General features: G+C 38.6%; 1 protein-coding gene and 1 long non-coding RNA gene across 2 annotated transcripts; one reads left to right on the forward strand and one right to left on the reverse strand.

Moving 5' to 3' along the window:
• Window positions 1-2,548: 2,548 nt before the first annotated feature.
• Window positions 2,549-21,348, forward strand: mffa (mitochondrial fission factor a). Its single transcript, XM_020518085.2, has 6 exons — window positions 2,549-2,728; window positions 4,617-4,705; window positions 9,034-9,204; window positions 15,879-15,941; window positions 19,499-19,583; window positions 19,932-21,348. Exons 1-6 carry the CDS (start codon window positions 2,549-2,551, stop codon window positions 20,061-20,063), a joined length of 720 nt encoding a protein of 239 aa, XP_020373674.2. The 3' UTR covers window positions 20,064-21,348.
• On the reverse strand, window positions 4,937-7,492 carry LOC125484763. Its single transcript, XR_007263586.1, has 2 exons — window positions 6,981-7,492; window positions 4,937-5,009 (listed from the first exon to the last, which is right to left on the reverse strand). It is a non-coding gene; the product is annotated as an uncharacterized LOC125484763 (long non-coding RNA).
• Window positions 21,349-23,548: the final 2,200 nt, after the last annotated feature.

Consider the following 23,548-nt stretch of genomic DNA (forward strand, 5'->3'; position numbering starts at 1 on the left):
CCATTGTCTCCCTACCAGGCACACCTTCACACAACCTGGCCAAGGACCTACAACAGAGATTGAAACACCTAGTAGATGGATCACCTCATTCTATCCACTCAACCCAAGATTTCCTCAATACCCTCAAGAACGTAAAAATCAGCAACAACGAGGTTATGATATCCTGCGACGTCACAGCTTTATTCACATCAATTGACATCCCACTAGCCAAAGAAATAGTGGCCGCGTTATTAGAGGAAACAGCAATGCAGACCAGCAACTCCATCAGCAAGGACAACATACTTAAATTACTAGACCTCTGCCTCACCACACACTTCGTCTTTAATGGTCAAATATACAAATAGATCCACGGTACACCAATGGGGTCACCCATCTCAGGACTCATTGCAGAAGCAGTCATGCAAAGACTAGAACATACCACTCTTCCCCCACATTCAACCTAAACTGTGGATCCAGTACATAGACGACATATTTGTCATTATTAAATGCAACAAGTTAGCAGAGACCCACCACCTCATCAGCGTATTCACAGGGATTAAATTCACAAAGGAAGAAGAAACCAACAATCAACTTCCATTTCTGGACGTTAAGGTAGAATGCTTACAAACAGGGCATTCCAAATCTCAGTATACAGAAAAGCAACCCATACAGATCAAATCCTCAACTTCCACAACAGCCACCCCAACATCCACAAACAAAGCTGCATAAAGACACGACTTAAATGGGCCAGGACACACTGCAACACTCCAGAATTACGTTGGGAAGAAGAAGAACACTTATACAAGGTCCTCGCCTTAAACGGATATCCCTGCAACTTCATCCACAGGTACCTACATAACAGACAACAACAGGAGGACACAGTACGACCTAACACACTTCCCACACTTCCCTACATCAAGAACATATTGGAACTGACAAGTTTCCTGAGACCACTAGGAATCATGGTGGCCCACAAGCCCACAGCCACTCTACGACTAACACTGACAAGGATTAAAGACCTCATTCCCACAACATGCAGAGCGTGTTTACAAAATACCATGCAACGACTGCCACAAACATTACATTGGACAGACAGGAAGGAAACTAGCTATCAGAATACATGAACATCGGCTAGCAGCAAAACGGCACAATGAACGCTCCTTAATATCTGTACATTCAGGCAATGAAGGGCATCAGTTTAACTGGGACAAAATAACCATAGTAGCCCAAGCCAAACATAGACACGCACAGGAATTCCTAGAGGTATGGTTCTCCACCCATACTTCAATCAACAAACATATAGAATTGGACCCCATATATAAACCCATACAGATCAAAACCTGAAATGACAGTACTCAACATAATGGACCGAACAGTATAAATTGCAATCTGAGTAGAATAACATCGCTTCATCAGAGACTCCACTGATGATGTCACCTAACATGGTGACAAAACATCTGAACAAAAACAAGCCAGCTTGGTGAGCAAACACATAATGAGGTAGCACATTCTTTACAGATACACAAATGCTTCTAGATTATCTGACATAAGTGTTCCATCTTCATTTTGAAGAAAGAAGCAAGATACTTCAGCAGTTCTCTTCTCAAAGGTAGTTTCCACCCACCGTGCCCAATCTCTGCCATGGCCAAGGCAAGAAAACAGGCCTGAATCTCCACCACCACCACCACAACCACAACAACAACAACACCAACAACAAAGTTGCTGGAAAAGCTCAGCAGGTCTGGCAGCATCTTTGAAGGAGAAAACAGTCAACATTACGGGTCTGGTGACCCTTCCTCAGAACTGAATCTCCTCCAGTTAGATTGGCACCAATCCAATCTCCAATGTAATGGGTTCAATGAACAATAGTAGCCTAGTTCATTGAGCCAGCTGGCCTCCCAAGGAGTCTTCAGTTGCTGTGGCAATGTGTACTTTTACGTAAAATTTGTAATTTGGAGCTTTGAATACCTAGGATAGAGGCTCTGATTTCGACCCTGCAATCAAGTGGTTGACCAGGAATTTCTTTTGCTGTCACCACCTGCCATTGTCCTATGCGGAGTATTTTCAGATTGTTACCTAACCTATTTGGCTGTGTTATGAATACATCTTCTTTGGCCATCAACCCTAGACGTGGGACTTGAACCCATGGCCTATGATAAATATTTTGATATCTGTTTTATTGTACACTTGTGGCATAATTTATAATTCAGATAAGAGATCTGTGAAGTTTTAATCTTTTTAAAATATCTTTTGGACCCAAAAGATAAATATTATAGGCTATTGTATCGGTTATGGAGAAAAGACAGGAAAGTGGGGTTGAGGATTGTCAGATCAGCCATGATCTCACTGAATGGTGTAGTGGATTTGAAGTGTCAAATGTCCTACTTCTGCTCCTACATCTTGTGGTCTTGTGTTACTATATTCCTTCTTAATTCTAAACTATACTGTTGATTCTGCCTTTCACAGAAGAGCTGGTCATTCTTTTAGTTGGTAGTGTTTTTTGCTTAACAATTAATGTTTTAATGATATAATTGTACAATCAAGGAAACATTCCAAAGTGTCTCAAACTATGCTGGTTTCTGTTTTAGGTGACAATGACAATACTAGACCAAGGGATCTTGATTTTATGACATCAACCCCTACGGAACCTTTGGCATTGAAAACCCCTCCTCGTGTGCTCACTTTGAGCGAGCAACCTTTAGATTTCTTGGATCCTGAGCGACCTGTAGCTTCAACACAAAGTGATGAGGTAATGATTCAAGTATGATCTATGCGCACCCTAATTCTTGTGCCTCTCTAACATAGAACAATGAAAAATTAATGTAACAGGACTATGCTTCAACAAAATGTATAACACTATTGTTGCATGTTTCTTTTGTCGTAAGTAATAAGTAAGTATATATTAGCATACATGCTATTAATTGGTTCACTCTGCAGAGTAGATGGTAATGGTTCAGTAATGATAGTCAGATATCGCTGATGAGAAGGCCACTATCTGGGGTATGGTGTGGTGTTGATCGGTGTTTTTGGTCTCCCTGTGGGTCTTGTAAAACAGTATGATGAATGAGATAAGTCTAGGGTTCAAAAATTAGACACGCTTGTTATTAATTTGAGTATGTTTGACAATAGCTGAGTTGTTTAATTCATTGTATTTGAAGCAGGTTTGATGTCTCTTCAATCTAGTAAGTAGGCAAGTCAGCATTATTAGTTTGTGAGGTAGTTTCTTGTCTTTTGTGGTTAAAATAGATGGAATGAAGTTTCTTTGATAATTTGTATCAGACTTCTCTGTCAGCTGACTTATATATAGGTTGCAGTCTGCAAGACAAAAACCAATGTACTGAAAGCTGACTCTTGACTTAATGGAAGTAGTTTGTTATAAGAGCAAGTAATAGGTAAGCATATGTTTTGTGTAAAGGGAATTCATTGAGTTAAAATTAAATAAAGTTAAATCGGCAAAGTTCTTGATATAAATGTTTCTTGTCACTGAGAGTAGGTTCTTCCAATAAGGGTGTTGGAAACTGTAGAAGGGGAAGAAGGATGATGGAAAGATTGGTAATTTAGGTTTCTGCCAGTGTGATGAGGCTTATTGTGGATTTAATGTATTGGTATGCCACTGTAAGACTTTGCGATGAAAGTATTAAGAAATGGTACGGAAAGTTGTTGATATCTAAATGTTTTATTGAGTTGTTGTTTGCTTCTAAAATGTTTAGAGGTAAATGCTCACAATAAAAATAAAAGAACTTTGACAACTCAGCTAAATTTAATGTAACCTGTGGAGATGTAGTTATTCCTTGTCACACTTCAGTTATCTGCAGTGGATGTAAATCAGTACACTTTGAGTGTAAAAAAGTGATAAAGGGATTGGCTTTGTGATATGACATAATGGAATGTTAAGCAAAATGTGTTCTTCTGTCACAGGACCATAAAGCAAAAAGCAAGTTTATTCGGATTATCAACCCCACTCTTACGTACACTACAAATATATTGCTTGTCATGGAATACGTTCTGCTCACTTTTTTTTTGAATGAACTTTATGCTTAATTACTTCAAATCTCAAAACACTTATGTGGAAGTCCAGAACAGTTGACCATGAGCCAACATATCCTTTGGAGAACTTGATCGTTTTGTTCCCCACTTAATCCTGTAAATGTCTGTCACAATTTACCATCTAATGTTTTCTTCATTTGTTTTAAGTACTTCCACCTTCTAATATTATAGTAGCACCAGGCAAGGTTTGTATGAGTAGTTTTCTTTTTAAATGTGCTTATGCTAGAAACCTTTCCAGTAATGTATAGAAAATGTATGATTCTCTATGCTGGTTCAGAAATATATTGTCTCGTTTTAATATTGAGATCTGTTTAGAAGCTTATCCAAAATTTTAGTGACTGCTAATAAAGTCTAAGTTTTACAAAAATACATTTCATTATTGGGCAACGCAAAGGGATTAGATGCAGCAGGAAAAAAGGGAGAAACTGAAGTGACGATTGTGGAAGGAGCTGATTTGATCCACGTGCTACTTAAGGGGAAAGGTTAGATGTTGAAAGCTTCCTTTGAAAGAACGCAATTGTTGAATAATGCTGTGTTTTTGGAAATCATTTAAACAAATCTGTCTGCTAACTTGAATATGTTCTTTTCAGTTTCGTTCACATAGTCGTGTGCGGAGGGAGCGTTCAATGAGCGAAAATGCTACCCGACAGAATGGGCAACTTGTAAGAACAGAGTCTATGTAAGTAGACCTTGGGCAATATTTCAGTTCAATTGAAAGCTCCAGTAATCTTTTTGTATCTTTCTTTAATGATGCTCTTTTGTTCTTTGGCATACTCTTTCTCCAACACATAACAGGGTAAGTTATGTTGTAGATCATGTGTCATGATATTCGTTGTTTAACTCCTTTTAAATATGTCCAGTTTAGTATGTAATAATCCAGGACTTGGTTGTTATCCACTTCTGAGATTTGTTTACGCAAATAAATTGCCAGAAAGTATTTCATTGCTCTTGAGCACATATTCCTCTTGATGAAGTCCTTTGGCCTACAGTAAATTAAGTTTTGTGTTAGAATATACATTTCAGTGGCCTTGATCAAAGATCATTGTATTACCATTATCTCCCAACAAGAGGAATTGTTTCCTTTTATCCTTTGATTCAGCAAACGGGAAGCTGAACACTAAGTTAGATTTGAAACATTTGTGATAAATAACTATATAATTAAACGAATTTAAACAAAATGTTCTGTTTGATTTACTGTACTTCAACCAGAGACTATTGCGGTTAATCTTGATTGAAGCAGATTTAACAATTAATTATTGTGTTGCCTGTCATTTTTCTCCACTCCATTGTTTCATTGCAATGGAGTAATCATTTTAGTTCTTTTTAAAATAAATTTCAGAAAAAGTGATTTGTAGTAATCATTCTGTACCATAGAGTGAACTTAAAAGATGACTGTTAATGGAAGAATCTAAGCTGGTGGTTTTGTAGCTGGATTGGTTATCCCTGTGTAGCCATCAAGTTGAAAGACCAAAGAATCTTAATTCACCCTTTGCTGACCTGAAATTGTGCACAATGCACAACATTTGGGGATGTAACATGCCACACATACTTATTGCAAAAGATGTTTTAAACTGTAATTAAATGAAGAAGGTGGCACTCCTGGAACACAATGACTTATAGCAAATATGAGAACAAGCAGGAGCATTGATTTGCATGCTTCATAATTTTAATTAACAATGCAAGGCTGCATTTATTTCAAGGGCCTGACAGTCTGGTGGGGAAATGTTAATTGCATTTAAATGATGAACTTAATGTTTTAATGCATGTATAAAACCAGGCAGCACACTGACCAGAGACACAAAAAAACTGCAGATGCTGGAATCCAAGGTAGACAAACAGGAGGCTGGAAGACCACTGCAAGCTAGACAGCATCTGGAGGAAAGGAGAAGTCAGCATTTCGGGTATTACCCTTCTTCAGAACTGGATGTGTGTGTGTAGGGGAAGCTGCAGATAAAGTGGGATGGGGAGGGTGGTAGCAGAATGGTGGTGATGGGTGGACACTGGTAGTAGGTGCGACCTGGTTGGTCGATGGGAGGGACGAATCCGGTTGGTAGCTGGATTAGGCCTCGTTATAGAAGAAAATATGCAATCCAATTTGATTTTACAACAGTTAATTACATTTCAGGATTGTATTAGGGTACATAAATATTAATCTGAATTGCATTATTTAGAAATATTGAACTATTAATTTCATCTTGAGTTCATATCAAGTGACAGGCTGGTTAAAACCACTTCTAAAATTTTATTTCAAAACTGGCTGCAAGCTATACCTCATCATATTTATAGGCATCTCTATCACCTTTATACACTCGAAAAAGCCAGGTTTATCTTTTCTTGTATTTTTATTGGTTACTTGAATCCAAAAATTGTTTTAAGAAGTTCTGAATAAGAAATTTATTATCACTATTATTATTTACGGAAGTAAAGCTCATCTGGAATGTGGGCAACTTGATGTCCAGAACTTGGATCTTTAATAACCATTCATCTTGTATTTAAATTCAATAGATTTGTTGGAAATGAATGAAACAAAATTGAATCCAGGAATGGAAGAAGCCACAATGAAAGTTTAAACCTAAAGGCGTTATCTCAGTTTTACTACAAAATCATTTTGTATTTGAAAACTTCCAAAGAATCTAATGTCAGCACTTTTGTTTGAGAGGAAGTATACGCAGTTTATTTGACAAACCACTTTCTTTGCTTTCTTAATATTTCAAAGAGGAAGAGTAATTGAGTAAACTTTGGATTCTGTGGCCATGAGTTGCTTTCCCACTCACTGACCTTCTGCAGTGGCAACTTCCATTTAACACCTGACAGAATTTTAAATGGTGACTGAACCATTGGGTTTCTGGCTGATTTAATTTTTTCAATTTTTTTAAATGGGATGACTGTGTCCCTGGCCAGACCAGCATTTGTTTTCAATCCATAATGCCTATTGAATTGAATAGCTTACTCACCAGTTGAGGTTGAACCACATTGCTGTGGGTAAGGACAGCAAATTCCTTTCCCTAAAAGACAAATGAACGGATGGGTTTTTATGACAATTGTTGATAGTTTCATGTTCATCATTGCTGATCTCAGATTCATTAATTGAATTTAAATTCTGCCAGCTGGCATGGTATGATTTGACCCAATGGATTACTAATTACCACTGCACAGGACCACTATCCCAGTTTCTCCCCATAAGCATGCTGTTCCTTTTGCAAGAGGGTGATGGATGGGTAAAGTGCAAGTTTGAGAGATCCTGGTAGAGTGACACAGCTCTTCCATTTACCCGTCAGTGTATCAGATGATGTTGACCCTTTGTTTATTCAAAATATATTATGCATGTGCATTACTGGCTTCTCAAATAAAGCAAGTCTATATGCAAGGTGCGTGAGTGAATATGTATGTGATTGCAAGAAGACCCTGATTATTTTCATAGAATCCCTACAGCGTGGAAACACGCCCTTCGGCCCGACAAGTCCACACCGACCCTCGGAGCATCCCACCCAGACCCATTCCCCTATAACCCACCTAATCTACACATCCCTGAACACTATGGGCAATTTAGCCTGAACAATTTAGCCTGAACATCTTTGGACTGTGGGAGGAAACCCACGCAGACACAGGGAGAACGTGCAAACTCCACACAGACAGTCACCCAAGGGTGGAATCAAACCCAGGTTCCTCAGAATTCGGTAATTTGGTGATGTAATATTCTATCTTTTTAACCCCAATCAAAGGTGCTTTGTAAAGCACTTCTTGCTAGTGTAATAGAGCAGTTCTAGGTCACCTGTTCAATTTACTATTTGTTCCTTCCATCTCTGGGGATTTGACTATATTGCACTTGCTTGGCTTTATTAGGGATTTGGGATGCACACTTGAGTTTAGAATACTTCTTTCCATTTTGTTCTGCTTCCATTCAAAGATTTGAATTCAAATCCTCCAATTCAGCAACCAAAAGCTTCCAGGATGTGATGCTTCTATTCAATTTTGGCAGGACCACGTCTTTGCTTCTGAAGGCTAGGGGCTTCTGTTTCCATACTTAAGCCCAAATAGTTCACCCATTGGGTGAAAGTTTGGGAGCTAACCAGCATAGAAGCAGAATCCCATGGTTGTAACCTTGACCTCAAGCCCATTCACTATCTTACCGAGCTCTGTATGGCTGTGGCTGGTTATGGTTCACCACATTGCAGAAACATAAAAATTTTGAATGTAAAGTCTGGAATTTTTAATGTTAGACACCAGATTGAATGTTCACTGGCACGTCAAAAAAATCGGGTTGAGGTGGGGATCATCTTTACCAAAAATAGTATTTTGCTAATTTTTAAAATTCAGATTCTTTAAATATTCTGAAACTTTTTGATTCATTTCACTGATACTTTGGTACCACAGAGAGTAGCTTACTGAAATATTACTTCTGTGGATTGTTTAAGAGTACAGTGTTGCCATTGACAAGGTAGTTGAACCTTCTGTATTGTTCATTGTATTCAGTGTACATGATGGAAGTAACATAAGCCAAGAGGATCCCTTGGAGTACTTCTATAGCGTAGTATTAGCACTGATGCAAGAAGAAACGGGTAACAGACCGAGATGTGTCATTGAAATGCTGTTTACTTCAGATCTGAATATTTGTCTTTTAAGTTAAATACACATTATGTACTTGATAGCTAGGAGTAGTTGAATGGAAAGAAAAGAAAATACTGTTCTGGGTGAAGTATACTTCATGGGGATCCCCTTGACTACTGTTCCTCCTGTTTATCTGCTTTCCATTCCAAATTTTCCAAAGGAAATTGAGATCCATACTTTGCTAATATTTTGTGTTTTTTTTTTAAATATGAGCAAATCACATGAAGGTGCACCATCAATGCTGTCATCTTTAAAGTGAACTATCTTCAGAGCCTGGAAGTAACTAGAGACTGGTGCTCTACAATATCACTTATATGAATCGCACTGTCTGTTATTTGTACTTCTGTCTGAATTTGATTTCCATGTTTTTCTCTTACACTGTTGTATGCATATGGACAGAGTGACACCAACTCCCCAACCTCAGCTTGAACCTCGTCTTTATCCTCCACTCATCTCCTCTGAAGATGGACCAAACGCATACTCTCCTCATGGCATTTTGTCAATAATCCACTCCACCACCCGTAGGGCCTACCAGCAAGTCTTGGACATGCTAGATGAAAATCGCAGAAGGTGATTGGCTGTTGGAATTCAATTGCGTTGTGTTATAATACAGTAGAAGATGCTAATTTCTTGTCATAGGCATTACTTCACTGTAATGTATACATTTAGAAGCTGTGGCTTAAGTCTGATTTCCATATTCTAATAGTAAAATATGGGTCTAAACTTCACTATTAGTGATTGGTCGTGGAGTATACATTCATTTCTGCATTTTCCTTACACCATGAGTTTGTATGCTCCATCTAGCTGTCAATGGGAAAAGTATAGGACTGGGTTACTTTGGTAGAAAAGTGGAACTGCCCTATCTGCTGGAAGTCATAAGTCCCCAGTGAATTGGCAGCAAACAGACTCTGTCCATGTAACAGAACTAGAGTTTTTTTAACTTGAGTAACTGACCATGCAGATTATAGTTGTTCCAATTTCAATTTGTAGTGTAATGCACCAAAATGGAAATGTATGTAAAAGGAGCAGCTGGTGCATTGGTATATTCAAATTTCAATCTAATCCTCCACCTTTTCCTATCTACAAAACTACACGCACTCCTAGAAAAAAACAAGAAAACAAGTGGAGCAGGGTGGTTTTGGGGGATGAGGTGAGGAGATGCAAATGTTGACATTGAAAAAAAAGTTAGGGAAATTAGTCACAAATCCTTGATGGCAATTACACAAGCTTCAGAATACCACAATTTATGGACCTATCTCTTAAAGCTTCAAATGTCTTCCACTGACCGGAAGATCTCCAGAAACCTTTTGAAAACTTGGTTACTAATAGTTGGTCTCAACATACCTGGGGTAACATAGGAGAATTCAGTCAGGGTTTTTCCATGTGCAGTGATTCTTAATAAAGGTATCCACGTGTGTGATGTTGGGTGAGACAAGGTTGTATTTGTTTATGAATTCCCCTAATCTCTTTTCACCCTGTCCCTGGTGATCAAATAGTTACTTGCATAACTATTGTCCTGGTGGGTGAATTATTAAAAGGAGACCCACGCCTTTGATACATGATCAGTAAATCAACTCTTCAAAGGAAAAAGGGTGGATGAAAAAAAATTGATGTTCATATTAGAAATGACGGCCTCAATTAGCCCAACATTTATCTGTGGAGAGCTGATAGTGAAGATTTTGCTACCTCTAGATGAGTCACATCTTGTCTTTTCTTCAGTACACTCTACCTCGGCTTGTACTGTGTTTTGTAAAAGAGTGTTTGTAACTTCATAACAATGTGCCAAAAATATAGCTTTTCTTCTTCCTAGCTGATTTGTTCCTGGTACCTTTGGTTTTGTTTTGCTCTTCACAGTATTGTTACGTGGTGCTCAATGTTTTTCGAACATGACGTGGCATTTATTGCTCATCCGTATTTGCCCTTGAGGTGGTGATGAGTCACCTCCTTGAACTGCAGTTTGGTAGATGAAGATATTCCCACAACATTATTCAGTATAAATTTGAGGATTTTGATTCAGCAGCCATGTGGCAATGCAGTGTGTAGCTTGGAGAGGAGCTTTGAAATGGTGGTCCAGTATCCTGCTGCTCTTGTCCTTTTGAGTGTTTGTTTTTGGGTAGTGATGTCAGAAACATAGGTGAGTCGCTGCAGTGAATCTTTTCTGATTAAATATCAAGAACCAGACCGATGTCCTTGGAGAAAATCCAATCCTGTCTAAAGCAAATTATATGGTTGGAATAATTTCCATCAAATAGTAGGCTTGAAGATGAGTTTTTACTATAATTCAGCAGTTACAGAGTCATAGAGATGTACAACATCAGTCCAACTTGTCCATGCTGACCAGATATCTTAAATTAATCTACTCCCATTTGCCAGCATTTGTCCCACACCCCTCTAAACCCTTCCCATTCATTTTCCCATCCAGATGCCTTTTAAATGTTGTAACTGTACCAGCCTCCACCACTTCCTCCGGCAGTTCATTCCATACACGCACCACCCTCTGTGTGAAATAGTTGCCTCTTAGATCCCATTTAAATCTTTCCCGTCTCACCTTAAACCAATGCCCTCTAGTTTTGGACTCTCTACCCTGGGGAATAGGCCTTGACTATTCACCCTATCCGTGACCCTCATGATTTTATAAAGCTCTATAAGGTCACCCCTCTGCCTTCGTCGCTCCAGGGAAAATAGTCCCAGTCTATTCAGCCCCTCCCTATAGCTCAAATTCTCCAACCCTGGCAATATCCTTAAATCTTTTCTGAACCCTTTCAAGTTTTAACATCTTTCCTATGGCAAGGAGACCAGATTTGAACACACTATTCCAATAGTGGCCTAACCAATGTCCTGTACAGCTGCAACATGACCTCCCAACTCCCATACTCAATGCACTGACCAACAAAGGCAAGTGTACCAAATGCCGCCTTCACTATCCTGTCTACCTGCAAACTCCACTTTCAAGGAACTATGAACCTGCACTCCAAGATCTTTGTTCAGCAACACTCCCCCGGACCTTGCCATTAAATGTATAAGTCTTGCCCTGATTTACTGTACCAACATGTAGCCCTTCTGATTTATCTAGATTAAACTCCATCTGCCACTCCTTGACCCATCAGCTCAACTGATGAAGGTCCCATTGTACTCTCGGGCAACATTCTTCATTGTCCACTACACCGATTTTGGTGTCATCTGCAAATTTACTAACAATACTTCGTTTAATCGCATCCAAATCATTTGTATAAATGACAAAAAGTGCACCCGGCACCGATCCATGCGGCACACCACCGGTCACAGGCCATCAGTCCGAAAAACAACCCTTCACCATTCTGAGGTGGGCTCGCTGGACCTGAAACAGTAATTCTCATTTCTCTTCACAGATGCTGCCAAACTTGCTGAGCTTTTCCAGCAACTTCTGTTTTTGTTACTTTACCACTACCCTCTGTCTCCTACCTTCGAACCAGTTCTGTTTCCAAATGGCTAGTTCTCTCTGTATTCTGTGATCTAACCTTGTTAACTAGTCTACCATGCAGAACCTTGTCAAAAGCCTTACTGAAGTCCTTGATTTTATTGACTGAAATACAAGTTGGATATTTCCTGCATGCAACTGCTTGTAACAGTTTATAATACAATGGAAAATGATAAAATCAAGGTCTTTTTTTTAAAAAGAAGTTGTGTATATTGTCTGTGGAAAATTCCTAAATCAACAGCATTAAAAGCTACATAAACTATTGTAGACACATAGTAAATCAATCACCTTCTTTAGTTTACTGAAAACAGCAACAGGTAATTTTCCTTACTCATGTTTGATGATAGCAACTTAACCTTAATTTAACCAGTTTATCAGTTGTCAATGGCATTTAACAATTTTTGCTTAAAATATCAGTGGCCTCGCCTTCCTATTTTGTAGAAAACTAGGCTTGCTTATTTTGCACAATTGTCCAAAAAAAAGTTTTAAGTTTTGGCACATAAACCTCCCTATGTATGGACATTATTTAAAGAATGTTAAAACTAACATTATTTGTAAACCCAGCCAGCAGCATATTACTGTACTGTTTGCACCAGCCCTGCAAAAAAAAATGGGATAGCTCAGTTGTGGTAAATCAGCTGACATTGGACTGAAAAATATTTTTAATAATGGACTGGTTTATATTAGAACTTCAGGTACAGCCTTAGATAGTCATAGAGTCCTACAGCTTGGAGAACAGACCTTTTGGCCCAAACTGGTCCGCGCACCCTAACTGCATTTCCCTGCACTTGGCCTATAGCCTTCTAAACGTTTCCTATTCACATATTCGTCCAATTGCCTTTTAAATATTGTTAATGTACTCGCCTCAACCACTTCGGCTGACAGCTCATTCCATATGTGTACCACCCTCTGTGTTTTAAAAAAAATGTTGCCCCTTAGGCTTCCACGTATTCTTTCCCCTCTAAGCTTAAACTGATGCCCTCTGGTCCTCAATTCCCCAACCCTGCGAAAAAGACTTGAGTGCATTCACCCAATTCATGCCTTGCATGATCTTTTACGCTTCTAGAAATATCCCCCATCAGTCTCCTACGCTGTAAAGAAAAAAGTCCTAGCTTGTCCAACCTCTCCCTATAACTCAGTCCCTTGAGTCCTCACAACATCCTTGCCAATTTCTTCTCTGCTGTTTCCAGTTTGATAACATCCTTCCTATAGCAAGGTTACCAAAATTGAACACAATACTCCAAATGTGGCGTCACCAACATCTTGTACAACTGCAACATAACCAACTCAGTTGGGGGTGGGGATATGTGTTCCAAGGACTGAATGTCCTTCTCCTGTACCTTTGTTTAGAAGTACACATGTTGGCTTTTAAATTGAACAGTTATTAACAACTAATAATTAGTATATTAGTTATTGCATAAGTATTCATTTAGAAGTATTTCAAGAAAGCATATATTTAGTGAACAAAGAATGAACTTTGGATCTGCCTGTCAAGCAATGTTGTAGTGCCGTTTTACTTGCTCATAGCAACCTGTTATTGCATTTTGATCACACAGTGATCTGCAATTACAGTTTAAAATTCTCTAGCTTACACAAGGTTGTTTATTGGCAAAAGGGTGCTTTACTTTAGCCATTTTCTTTTCTAATTCTAATGATGTGTAGTATTGTAAATGATTAGAGTGCTACTGCTATATCATATTTTGTGTTGAAGGAGATTGATCAGCATGCAGCTGAACTGGTATAGCCTACAGAATTCTTGCTTTTGAAAATTATTTACTTTCATTGAAAAGTTACAGGTTCTTATTACAGATATTAATGACAGCATGTTCAACTATAAGTTTTGCATTCTAAGCATGTAAAAGTGCAACAAAGTCATCAAACGCCCCTCTTCCCCACTCCAGACAAGTGAATCAAACCAAAAAATACATGTAAAATTTTTCAAAGCAAACTAAAAATCAGACTTTTATATTAATTAACCAATTTCTTCCAACCACAATAGGACCTAACATTTGTGTGCCTTTTTATTAAAGCAAAAGAATTAAATGGATAACTGCTTCTGAAAGACTGTCTCAAGCTTACCTTCTGTATAACCTGGGTGGTAGGGGTAAGGTTGCTTTCTTGTGCAACAATGTATCTGTTTTATGTGCATTTTTTTCTTGTGCACTGTTATGCAAAATGGTTAACATACTAGTGACTTATGTGAAAGATTATAAGGAAGCTTGAACTTTAGTTCTAATTCTTGTTTTAACTTATGGACTGTCTATGCTCTTGCTACTGTGCCCTTTTCCACAAGTTCTTTGTAAATTCCTCCTCTGTTCTTTAAAACCCTGAGTTTGATAAGGTACAAATCAAGATTGTGATGAAATACTGTCCACTAGAGTGCAGTTCCAACAACACCACAATGACCACCTTAAACTTAAACTTCCTCCACCACTGGCACACAAGATAGACTGCAGTAACTCACCAAGGCTTCTTTGGCAGCACCTTTGTAACCACAACCTCAATCACCTTGAAGGACAAGGGCAGCAGATAGATGGGAACACCACCAACTGTAAGTTTTCTTGCAAGTCACATACTATCCCAAAATGGAACTATATTGCTGTGCCTTCATCAGGTCACATGGTAAAACTTCTGGAGAGCTCTCTTTCTATTGGTACCATGGCAGTACCAGCACCACATGGACTACTGTCGTTCAAGAAGGCAGCTCACCATCACCTTCTGTGGGGCCATGATGTGGAGGTGCCGGCGTTGGACTGGGATGGATAAGGTCAGAAATCACATGACACCAGATTATAGTCCAACAGGTTTATTTGAAAACACAAGCTTTGGGAGCGTAGCCCCTTCATCAGGTGAAGTGAGAAAGAAGCACACAGAACACAGAATTTAGAAGTAAAAAATCAAAGGGTCACACAACTGATGAGGATGTATTAAACAAACCTAAGATGCTATTAAATCTTTAATTTGAACCTTCTAACTGATTAACTAATAGGTATATGTCAATCGCCGAATTCCTTTCAAGCCACTGCCCTGCGAGAATTAAAAGTTTTATCAGCGTAAAGAAGAGGTGACATTTTAGATCAGACAATGCACGTTAGGTGTGAGGCCTTGTTTAGATTCTGTTTGTGTTTTCGTTTGGAGTCAGACTGGTTTTATTTCTAAAGTAGGAATTTATGAAATGCCACATTGACTGTCTATAAATTGTGCTTTTTTTTGTCTGCGCAACAGCTAGGAAGGGTAATAAATGTGGCTTAACTAGCACTGCCTACGTCCATGAAAGAATATACTATACAAATAAATGTATTTAATATCAGTAGAAGTTGAACAATCACTGTACATGACTGAAACTGTGGATTACTCCCATCCCCAGATTCTTTATACAATCGTTTTGAAGGTGTAACAGGTAATATCATCCAGTTTCACTAACTGTGATGATATCTAGAGCTGGTTGTTAAAGTCTGCAGTATGGAGAGTACAGTGGAGATTATGATAAATTAAGTCCATTACTGTATATAGTAAAGCAGAGTATGGGAATGTATTTCTGCATAATTTGAAATGAGTCCTTAGGGTTTGATTTTGAAAACTAAATAGTCAGGTCTTCTGCTACGTTTAAAGACCAAATACTAATGGAACGTTTGCTTTCAATAAAAAAGTAGCATTGCATCTTATAGTTATACTAATCTAAGATCTGTCTGTCTAAGTCCATGTGTACTTATTCCTGTTCTTTCCTTTGCCATTCTATATCCTGAATACTGTCATCTGTCCTGTTGTCTCTTTTTCTGGAAATCAGATCAGTACTTCATGGTGGGTCAACTTGTGCTACGTCATCGAACACTCAGCTTGATGGCTCCAGGTAAATATGGCCATTTGTGGTCTCTGTTTTAGGCTCTGATATTAGCCCCTCTCTTTTGCTTCTCAACTTTAGAAATTGTTTGATTGGCACACCGTTAAGCAAGAATACAGTTTATTACTTGCAAGATTATTGTGGTGAGAATTGTAGTCAAAGAATGAAATGTTTAAAATCCAGGTTAATTTGAAGGATGGGGTGACAATCAAGCAGACTGCTTTGTCCTGGATGGTGTCAAACTTCTTGACTGTTGTTGGAGCTGCACTCATCCAGGCAAGTGAGGGTATTTCATCACACTTGTGGCTTCTGGATGGCAGACAGACAGTGGTGGGGGTTGGGGAGGAGCACGTGAGTTACTCAGCAAAGAATTCCTAGCCTCTGAACTGCCCTTGTAGCTGTTCCAGTTCAGTTTCAGGTGAATGGTAACCCCCACAATGTTGATATGGGAGAATTTAGCAATTGTAATGCCATTGAATGTCAAAGTGTGATAGTTAGATTTTCTCTTGTTCGAAATAATAATTGTCTGGCATTCGTGTGGACTGCATGTTATTTATCACTATTAAGCCCAAGCCTGGATATTGTCCAGGTCTTGCTGCAAATTGATATGGACTGCTTCAGTATGTGAGGAGCTGCAGATGGTGCTGACTATCGTGCAGTCACTAACAAACATTCCAACTGCTGACCTTAAGATGAATGGAAGGTGACAATTAAAGATGTTTGGGCCTAGGGTACTACCCAAAGGAACTCCTGCAGTGATGTCCTGAGGCTGAGATTATTGACCTCCAGAAACCAAGCCATCTTCCTTTGTGCCAGGCATGACTCCACCAGCCAGACAAAGTCAAATGCTGCATTGATTTGATTTATTTATTGTCACGTGTACCAAAATACAATGAAAACCTTTGTTTACAAGCGATACAGGCAGATCGTTGTAAGCAAAGGATGTACAAAGGATAAACAGAGGCATACAGGTTACATTGCACAGAGCATGAGCTAGGCAAGATCAATGCTAGCAAAATCACCATTATTCGAAGCTAGAGAGTCTATTCATCGGTCTGATAATGGCCGGGAAGAAGCTGTTCCTGAAACTGCTTGTTGTCAAGGAAACTCATTCTCCCCTCACCTGGAATTCAGCTCTTTTGTCCATATTTGTTCTGCTTTTTGTGCACAGTACATAACCTAGGCAATTTTCTGCATTGTTGGGTAAATGCCAGTGTTTTATCTATACTCAAAACGGTTTAGCTGTGAGTTTGGCTCGTCCTGCAGTAGAAAACAGCAGTGTTCTTCCTGGAATATAATCAGGGACCATGGCCTTTGCAGTATCTAATGTCTTCAGTTGTTTGTTGATATCACATGGAGTGAATTGAATGAAGACTGGCAACTGTAACACTTGAGGACCTCACAATTAAGTTGAAATGGATTATCCATCCAGCGCTTCTGGCTAAAGATAGATGCAAATGTTTTAGCTTTGTCTTTTGCACTAATATGCAGGGTTCGCCATCATTGAGAATGGGGATATTTGTGGGGCTTTCTCCTTCAGTTAAATGTTTGGTTGTCCATCACCACTGATGACTGGAAGTGACTGCGAAGCTTTGTTCTGATCCATTATGGCATCATTTAGCCCTGCGTATTGTATGCTCTTTGGCATGCGAAATGTCCTGTTTGGTTGCTTCACCAGGTTGATACCTCATTTTTAGGTATGCCTGGTGCTGCTGCTGGCGTGCTGTCCTGCAGTCTCCATTGAACCAGCATGGACAGTAGTGGTACAGTGGAGGATACTTCAGGCGGAGGTTGCAGACTGTGGTCGAATACAGTCTACTACTGTTGCTGATGACCCACAGCACCTCATGGACATCTAGTTTTGAGTTTGCCCCACTTCACAGCTAGCCAGGCAGGAAGATGTGGGACTTTATTCTCATTCATACTGATACTGTCAAGAACAGATCTATCTGAGACAGGTAGATTGGGCGGACTGGGACAAAGATTTTTTCCCTTTTGTTGACAGGGCAGGGAATGGTAGGAGATAGTCTGTGGGAGGTTTCCTTGTCCATGTTTGAATTGATGCCACAAGACTTCCTGGAATCCAAAGTCAATTTTGAGGACTCCCAGGGCAACCCCTCCATTCTGCTGGGCCTGTCTTGCCAATGGGACAGGACATATCCAGGATTGTGATAGCAGTGTCCAGTACATTGTCTATAAGGTATGAATCTGGGAGTATGGTTCTGTGAAGTAGTCACTTGACTAGTCTGTGGAGTAGTTGTGCCAATTTTTAGTACAAGTCCCCAGGTGTTACTAAGGATAACTTCTCAGGATCAATAAGCCTGTGCTTCCGGCTTTCATTTCTCGTGCCTAGATTAGTGCCTAACAGTCCATCCTCTTTCTTTTCTTTCCTTTTGACTTTGAAGCAAATTAATAAAACTGAGTGGCTTGCTAAACAATTTCTGAGGGCAGTTAAGGTTAGCCACATTATAGTGGGTGTGGAGTCACATGCAGACCAGACCATGTATGGAAGGCAAATTTGCTTCCTTAAGTGGCATTTGTGAACCAGATATTTTCATAACAATCGATTAGATGAGCTTTTAATTCCATAATTTTTCTTAATTAAGTTCAGATTGCACCATCTGCCATGGTAGGATTCAAATCCACGTCCCAGAAGATTAGCCTAGTGCTCTGGATTACTATGCCGCTGCTCACCTACATTGGTCCCTATTTTAAATTCAGAACAAAAACAGGGTTTTTGGAAGGTATAAAGTGGGGAAAAAAAATTGAATTCGGATGTGCCTCTTGTTTAGCTCATTGGGAGTCTGAATAATTATGTTTGTAATGTGAGATTACAGTCTTGATTTTGGTAGGGTGAGGGCTAGTGTGGATTAAGCATAGATGGGACATGTGACTCTTAACTGTATGATTTTCATAGGAACCGCAATAGTCATTTTTTTACCATAGTTTTACGTTAGTTTCCACAATAAATCTGGTACAGAGGTCGATTTACTATATGTGTTTACTTGATTTTCGTTTAATTGCACAATTTACTTAGTTCACCTTTGTTTCTTGGATTTGCTTTGGATTTTTCAGTTTCCAATATATACAGGGTGACATCTCCAGTGAAGAGAAAATAAACCTTTTGCCACACAATAAGTTTAACTTGCTTTCTAAAGCTGATTTTTTTAAACATTTAGACTGAGGCTTTTGCAGTACCTGCTAAATGGCAGTTCCTTTGTTAGCCTGTTAATAGAAAAATTAAACCCTGCAGTTGTTTATTATTTAACTATTACAGCAGAATTCCTTTATTAACAACTTTTCTTCATTTAACTACTTAATGTTTGAAGTGAACATATCAATAATAGAGTTGGAATCATTGAAATATAACCCATGCTGTCAGTTCTTAGCTCTTAGCTATTCAACTGTGATAAGTAATCCTAGATACACAGTAACTGCAGAGAAATGAAACTAGTAATTCATTAACGTCTCCTTTAACTTAGTGCAACAATGATAAAGTTGAACAAAATGAATTGTTTGTTGACTTTTATGTACAGAAAATAATCTCATCTTGTCTTTCTTCCTAGGTATAGCATTTCAAATTGTGATTCTGCAGTGGAGGGAACACCAGATGACTTGGCTGTAGTGGATTCTGTTTCCTTACGAAGACAGGTACTACATTAATTTTTGAGCACTCTCACTAACGTTTTTGCACAATTATGGTCATCTTATGCAATTCTGGTAAGTAAACCAACGAACATTATTCGCAAGTTTTTGGTGCATGATGTTTGTTTTCCATTTTGTCTGAGAATAATGTGGAATGCAAGCAAGATGATGAAATAGTGCACTTAGTATGACACTTCCTATTCCTTCTCACCAGAAAAGAACATCTTCCAGGCACAGAAATGCAATGCACTCAAATGATACTTGCACTCTGTAGCATCATTTTTCAAATTGGATTGAACACAAATGGTTAAATGCTTCTCTTTAAATGTGACATTTATTTTCTCTTGCTGTCAGATAATTAAGCTCAACCGTAGACTCCAGCTCCTGGAGGAAGAAAACAGAGAGCGCACCCGACGGGAAATCATCATTTACTCAATAACAGTAGGGTTCTGGTTGATCAATAGCTGGCTTTGGCTGCGGCGCTGAATAGGCATTGTATGAATTGGATCGTGTGCTAACCGAAGTAAAGGTCTTTTCAAAAACAGCTGGTGACATGAAGGGCCAGGGATATTTTTATTGCTTCTCCTGTACCATGCAGACTTCCTTGAGGTCCATACACAGATTGCTGACTCCATACAACACAGGAAAAGGAATCATGGGGAGAAAGGGATGTTTTGTTGCTTCAATTTAAAATATTTATTGCATCACTTCATAAAGCATTTGTTGACTCATTTTGCATGCCTGTGATTAGGGGATATGTAGTTTTCAGGACTTTAAAATATGTCATTGAATCCAATGTGCATGTGACTGTACGGGACCAGTACAGAAGATGTCATGGAACAGAACAGAGAATAAAGCTAACAAGCTGGTTTTTTTAATTTATGACTTGCCGGATCGGTAGGACTACATATAAAAGATTTTGCAAGAGTTTTATTTGAAGTGATGTGCATATACATATTGTGCTTGTATTCCATTGTCACATAAAGATGAATTTCTGGTTATAGGGCCTTATGTTTTCTGTTTTTGCACTGATTTTGAAAGGAATACTGTGGAGTACGACAATAAACCTTTATATTTTTATGTATGTGTCAAAAATATATCCTGTTTTCATTGACTTTTATTTTTAATCTTCATGTCAACCTACGCTCTCGTACAGACGTATGTATTTAGTTGTGCTACTGAAAGAAATTTGAAGCCAGGGTTATGGGTGGGTGGGGAGTTTGGTGATGATCAAGTCAATCCCATTCATTTAACCATCCATCCTCTGAACTTGTGAGCAGATCTATTCTGTTAGTACTGCTCTGCGGTAAAATTTCCCCAAAACTGTTTTGTAAATATGTGTGGAGGGCCTGGGATATTTTGGGGGAGGGGAAGGTATGTTTTCCTTGAATGCCAGAAGAGTAAGCGTCACTGTGTCACCTGAACTTAACGTATTCTGTTGATGTTTGGATCAGACAAATGTTTAGTGTAATAATTTCAACTAAATGATATCTTTTAGTATATTGTATACTTTGTACTTGACCTGCAGATGCACAAATTTAAAAATTGACCTTGGTAAAAGACATTTATCACAGAAGCATCAATGCAAACATAACAGAGAAGGAAATGTACTTCTGGGTTTACACTGTGCAAATCTTTTAAACGTGGCAAACGTTTCTTCGATTTGACCTTTTATGTGAAGCAAGCTTGCGCAAGATTATCAGACGTACAACTACATATGTAAATATAGTTGATTATATACAAGATCGCAATAAATAAAATGAAATCTGAATATTGTGTTTTTATTTACATCTAGCAATTGTGCTACCTTTTTGTGTGATTCATTATTTATCTTGTAGATTGTAGATAGAAGGGGAGCTGGTAGAATCACTAGACTGAGTAATCCAGATGCCTGAACTAGTCATTTCAACAACCTGAATTTTGTTGCTTAAATGCCCATTTTAGAATTTAAATTCTGTATTTTCAGTTTTAAAATGAAAAATACTGGAGGCAGTTAGCAACAAAGGTCATTACAAAGCTAATAAAAGCAAATTACTGCGGAAGCTGGAAATCAAACGAGAACAGCAAATATTGGAGAAGCCAAACAGGTATGTAGCATCTGTGGAGAGACAAACATAGTAGAAGAGTAATTTGACTCAACATTAACTCTGTTCCTCTCGCAGCAGATATTGCCAAACCCTACTTAGTTTCGCCAATTTTTACTGTTTTTATTTCATTACAAAGCTTCCCAATTGTCATATCCTGACCGTTCTTCAGAAAAGGAAATTTGCTGTCTCTACCTAGTTTGTACTCTCTCTGCAACCTACAAGCCCTTCACCCTCTGAAATCTTTGCACTTTTCCATTCCATCTCTTACACAGTGCAGCCAAGCCTTCAGGCATTCTAGGCCCTTAGGTCCGGAATTCCCTCACACAACCTCAGCCATATTACACCTTTCTCTTAAGATGCAGATCAAAACATGCCTCTTTAACCAAGTTTTTCATCACTTGTCCTTCTACCTTGTAAATAGCACATATTTTCAGCCCATGGTACAAAAATAAAAAGGAGGCAAACGGACAATGCTTTTAAAATGGGAGAATGTGCAAGGAGCCATTTACAACTTCCAAAAATAGATGAAGCTAACTGACGAATATGAGACAATGTTACTTTTTGGGGATGTTGGTCCAGCCAAATTGACACCATCTATTGTAGATTCATAACAGCTCAGCATAATAACAACCCTCAAATTGATCTGGCTGCAACTGAACACAGACCTTCAAGGCAAATGCAAAGAAAAGCAAGGAGTAACTCCTGGAAACTATCTGCATCAACATCTTTCTCCGTTAGGTTGTTCTCCCCAATTCTCTCAAAACAGCAGGAAAACTACAATCTGAGATACTGAAAGAAATACAATAATTCTAAAAACTAAACGAAAAACCCTGCATCCAACCAATCAATCAGTGAACTAAAGACTTATAATTGTGCAGGAATATTGTGGCATCATCAAAGGATTGATACACCAATCGATCCAGTTTTGTAATCTGGACTAGTGTTACAGCATTGTTTCCCCTGACATTTTTTTTCTCTACTTTTAATGTGTGTCTTGTCTATTTCTCTTTGTGGTGGGTAGATTTTAAAAGGGGCTTACCCTTGGTTAAAAAAATCAATTTGGTTACAATAAATAATGTTCTTATTAATGACAAAAGCCTGTTGTGTATTTCTCATAATCTGAAACAGTTAGTTAGATTGGTCACTTTGGATGTTTAGTTATTTTTTCACACTTGCAGCAATTCCAGGAACATTGGAGCTTGACATTGGCACACTCACCCGAGTTGTGATGTTATCAGTATCACTTTTTTGTTTTTGATATTACTGTATGTGACATTTGTCATAAATGTAGCTAAATCAATTACCTTCTGAAGTAGCCTAGCAGACCATTCATTTAACCCAGAATTTGTTTAATATTTTAATCTCTGAAGTGTTTTTCTTTGGTTCAACAAGGATCCTGCTTAGCACTCTTCTGCCTGTGTTGTAATTCCATAATTAGGATCTAAAGTCTTTAATTCCACTTGAATTTAGAATAAATGGATTATGGTGAAGAATAGGTGGTCACACATTAAAACCCTTACTTGTTTTTTCTTGTTTGAATTCTGTGTAGTTGGAGATTTTGAAAAATGCTGCTGTATGGGGAGGCAATGGGGTATTATCACTGGACTGTTAATCCAGAGACCTGGGTTCAAATCCTGCCATGGCAGATGGTGGAATTTGAATTCAATAAATGTCAAGAGTCTAATGATGACTGTGAATCTACTGCAGGTTGTCGGGAAAAACCCATCTGGTTCACTCATGTCCTTCAGGGAAGGGAACTACCATCCTTACCTGGTCCAGACCCATAGCAATGTGGTTGACTTATAACTGCCTTCTGGGCAATAAATGCTGCCCTAGCCAGCGACGCCCTCATCCTGTGAATGAATAATAAAATTCAATTCAAAG

This window comes from Rhincodon typus, chromosome 13 (assembly GCF_021869965.1).
Source record: "Rhincodon typus isolate 14 chromosome 13, sRhiTyp1.1, whole genome shotgun sequence".
In the NCBI taxonomy this organism is placed as follows: Eukaryota; Metazoa; Chordata; class Chondrichthyes; order Orectolobiformes; family Rhincodontidae; genus Rhincodon; species Rhincodon typus.

What these genes read in the sequence shown, in the direction of transcription:
- mffa (XM_020518085.2), top strand. Translation starts at nt 2,549, where the DNA reads ATGCTGGTTTCTGTTTTAGGTGACAATGACAATACTAGACCAAGGGAT. An exon ending in CTAGATGAAAATCGCAGAAG is followed by an intron (nt 9,205 to 15,878) that starts GTGATTGGCTGT and finishes TCTGGAAATCAG; the next exon opens with ATCAGTACTTCATGGTGGGT. An exon ending in CTGTTTCCTTACGAAGACAG is followed by an intron (nt 19,584 to 19,931) that starts GTACTACATTAA and finishes TCTTGCTGTCAG; the next exon opens with ATAATTAAGCTCAACCGTAG.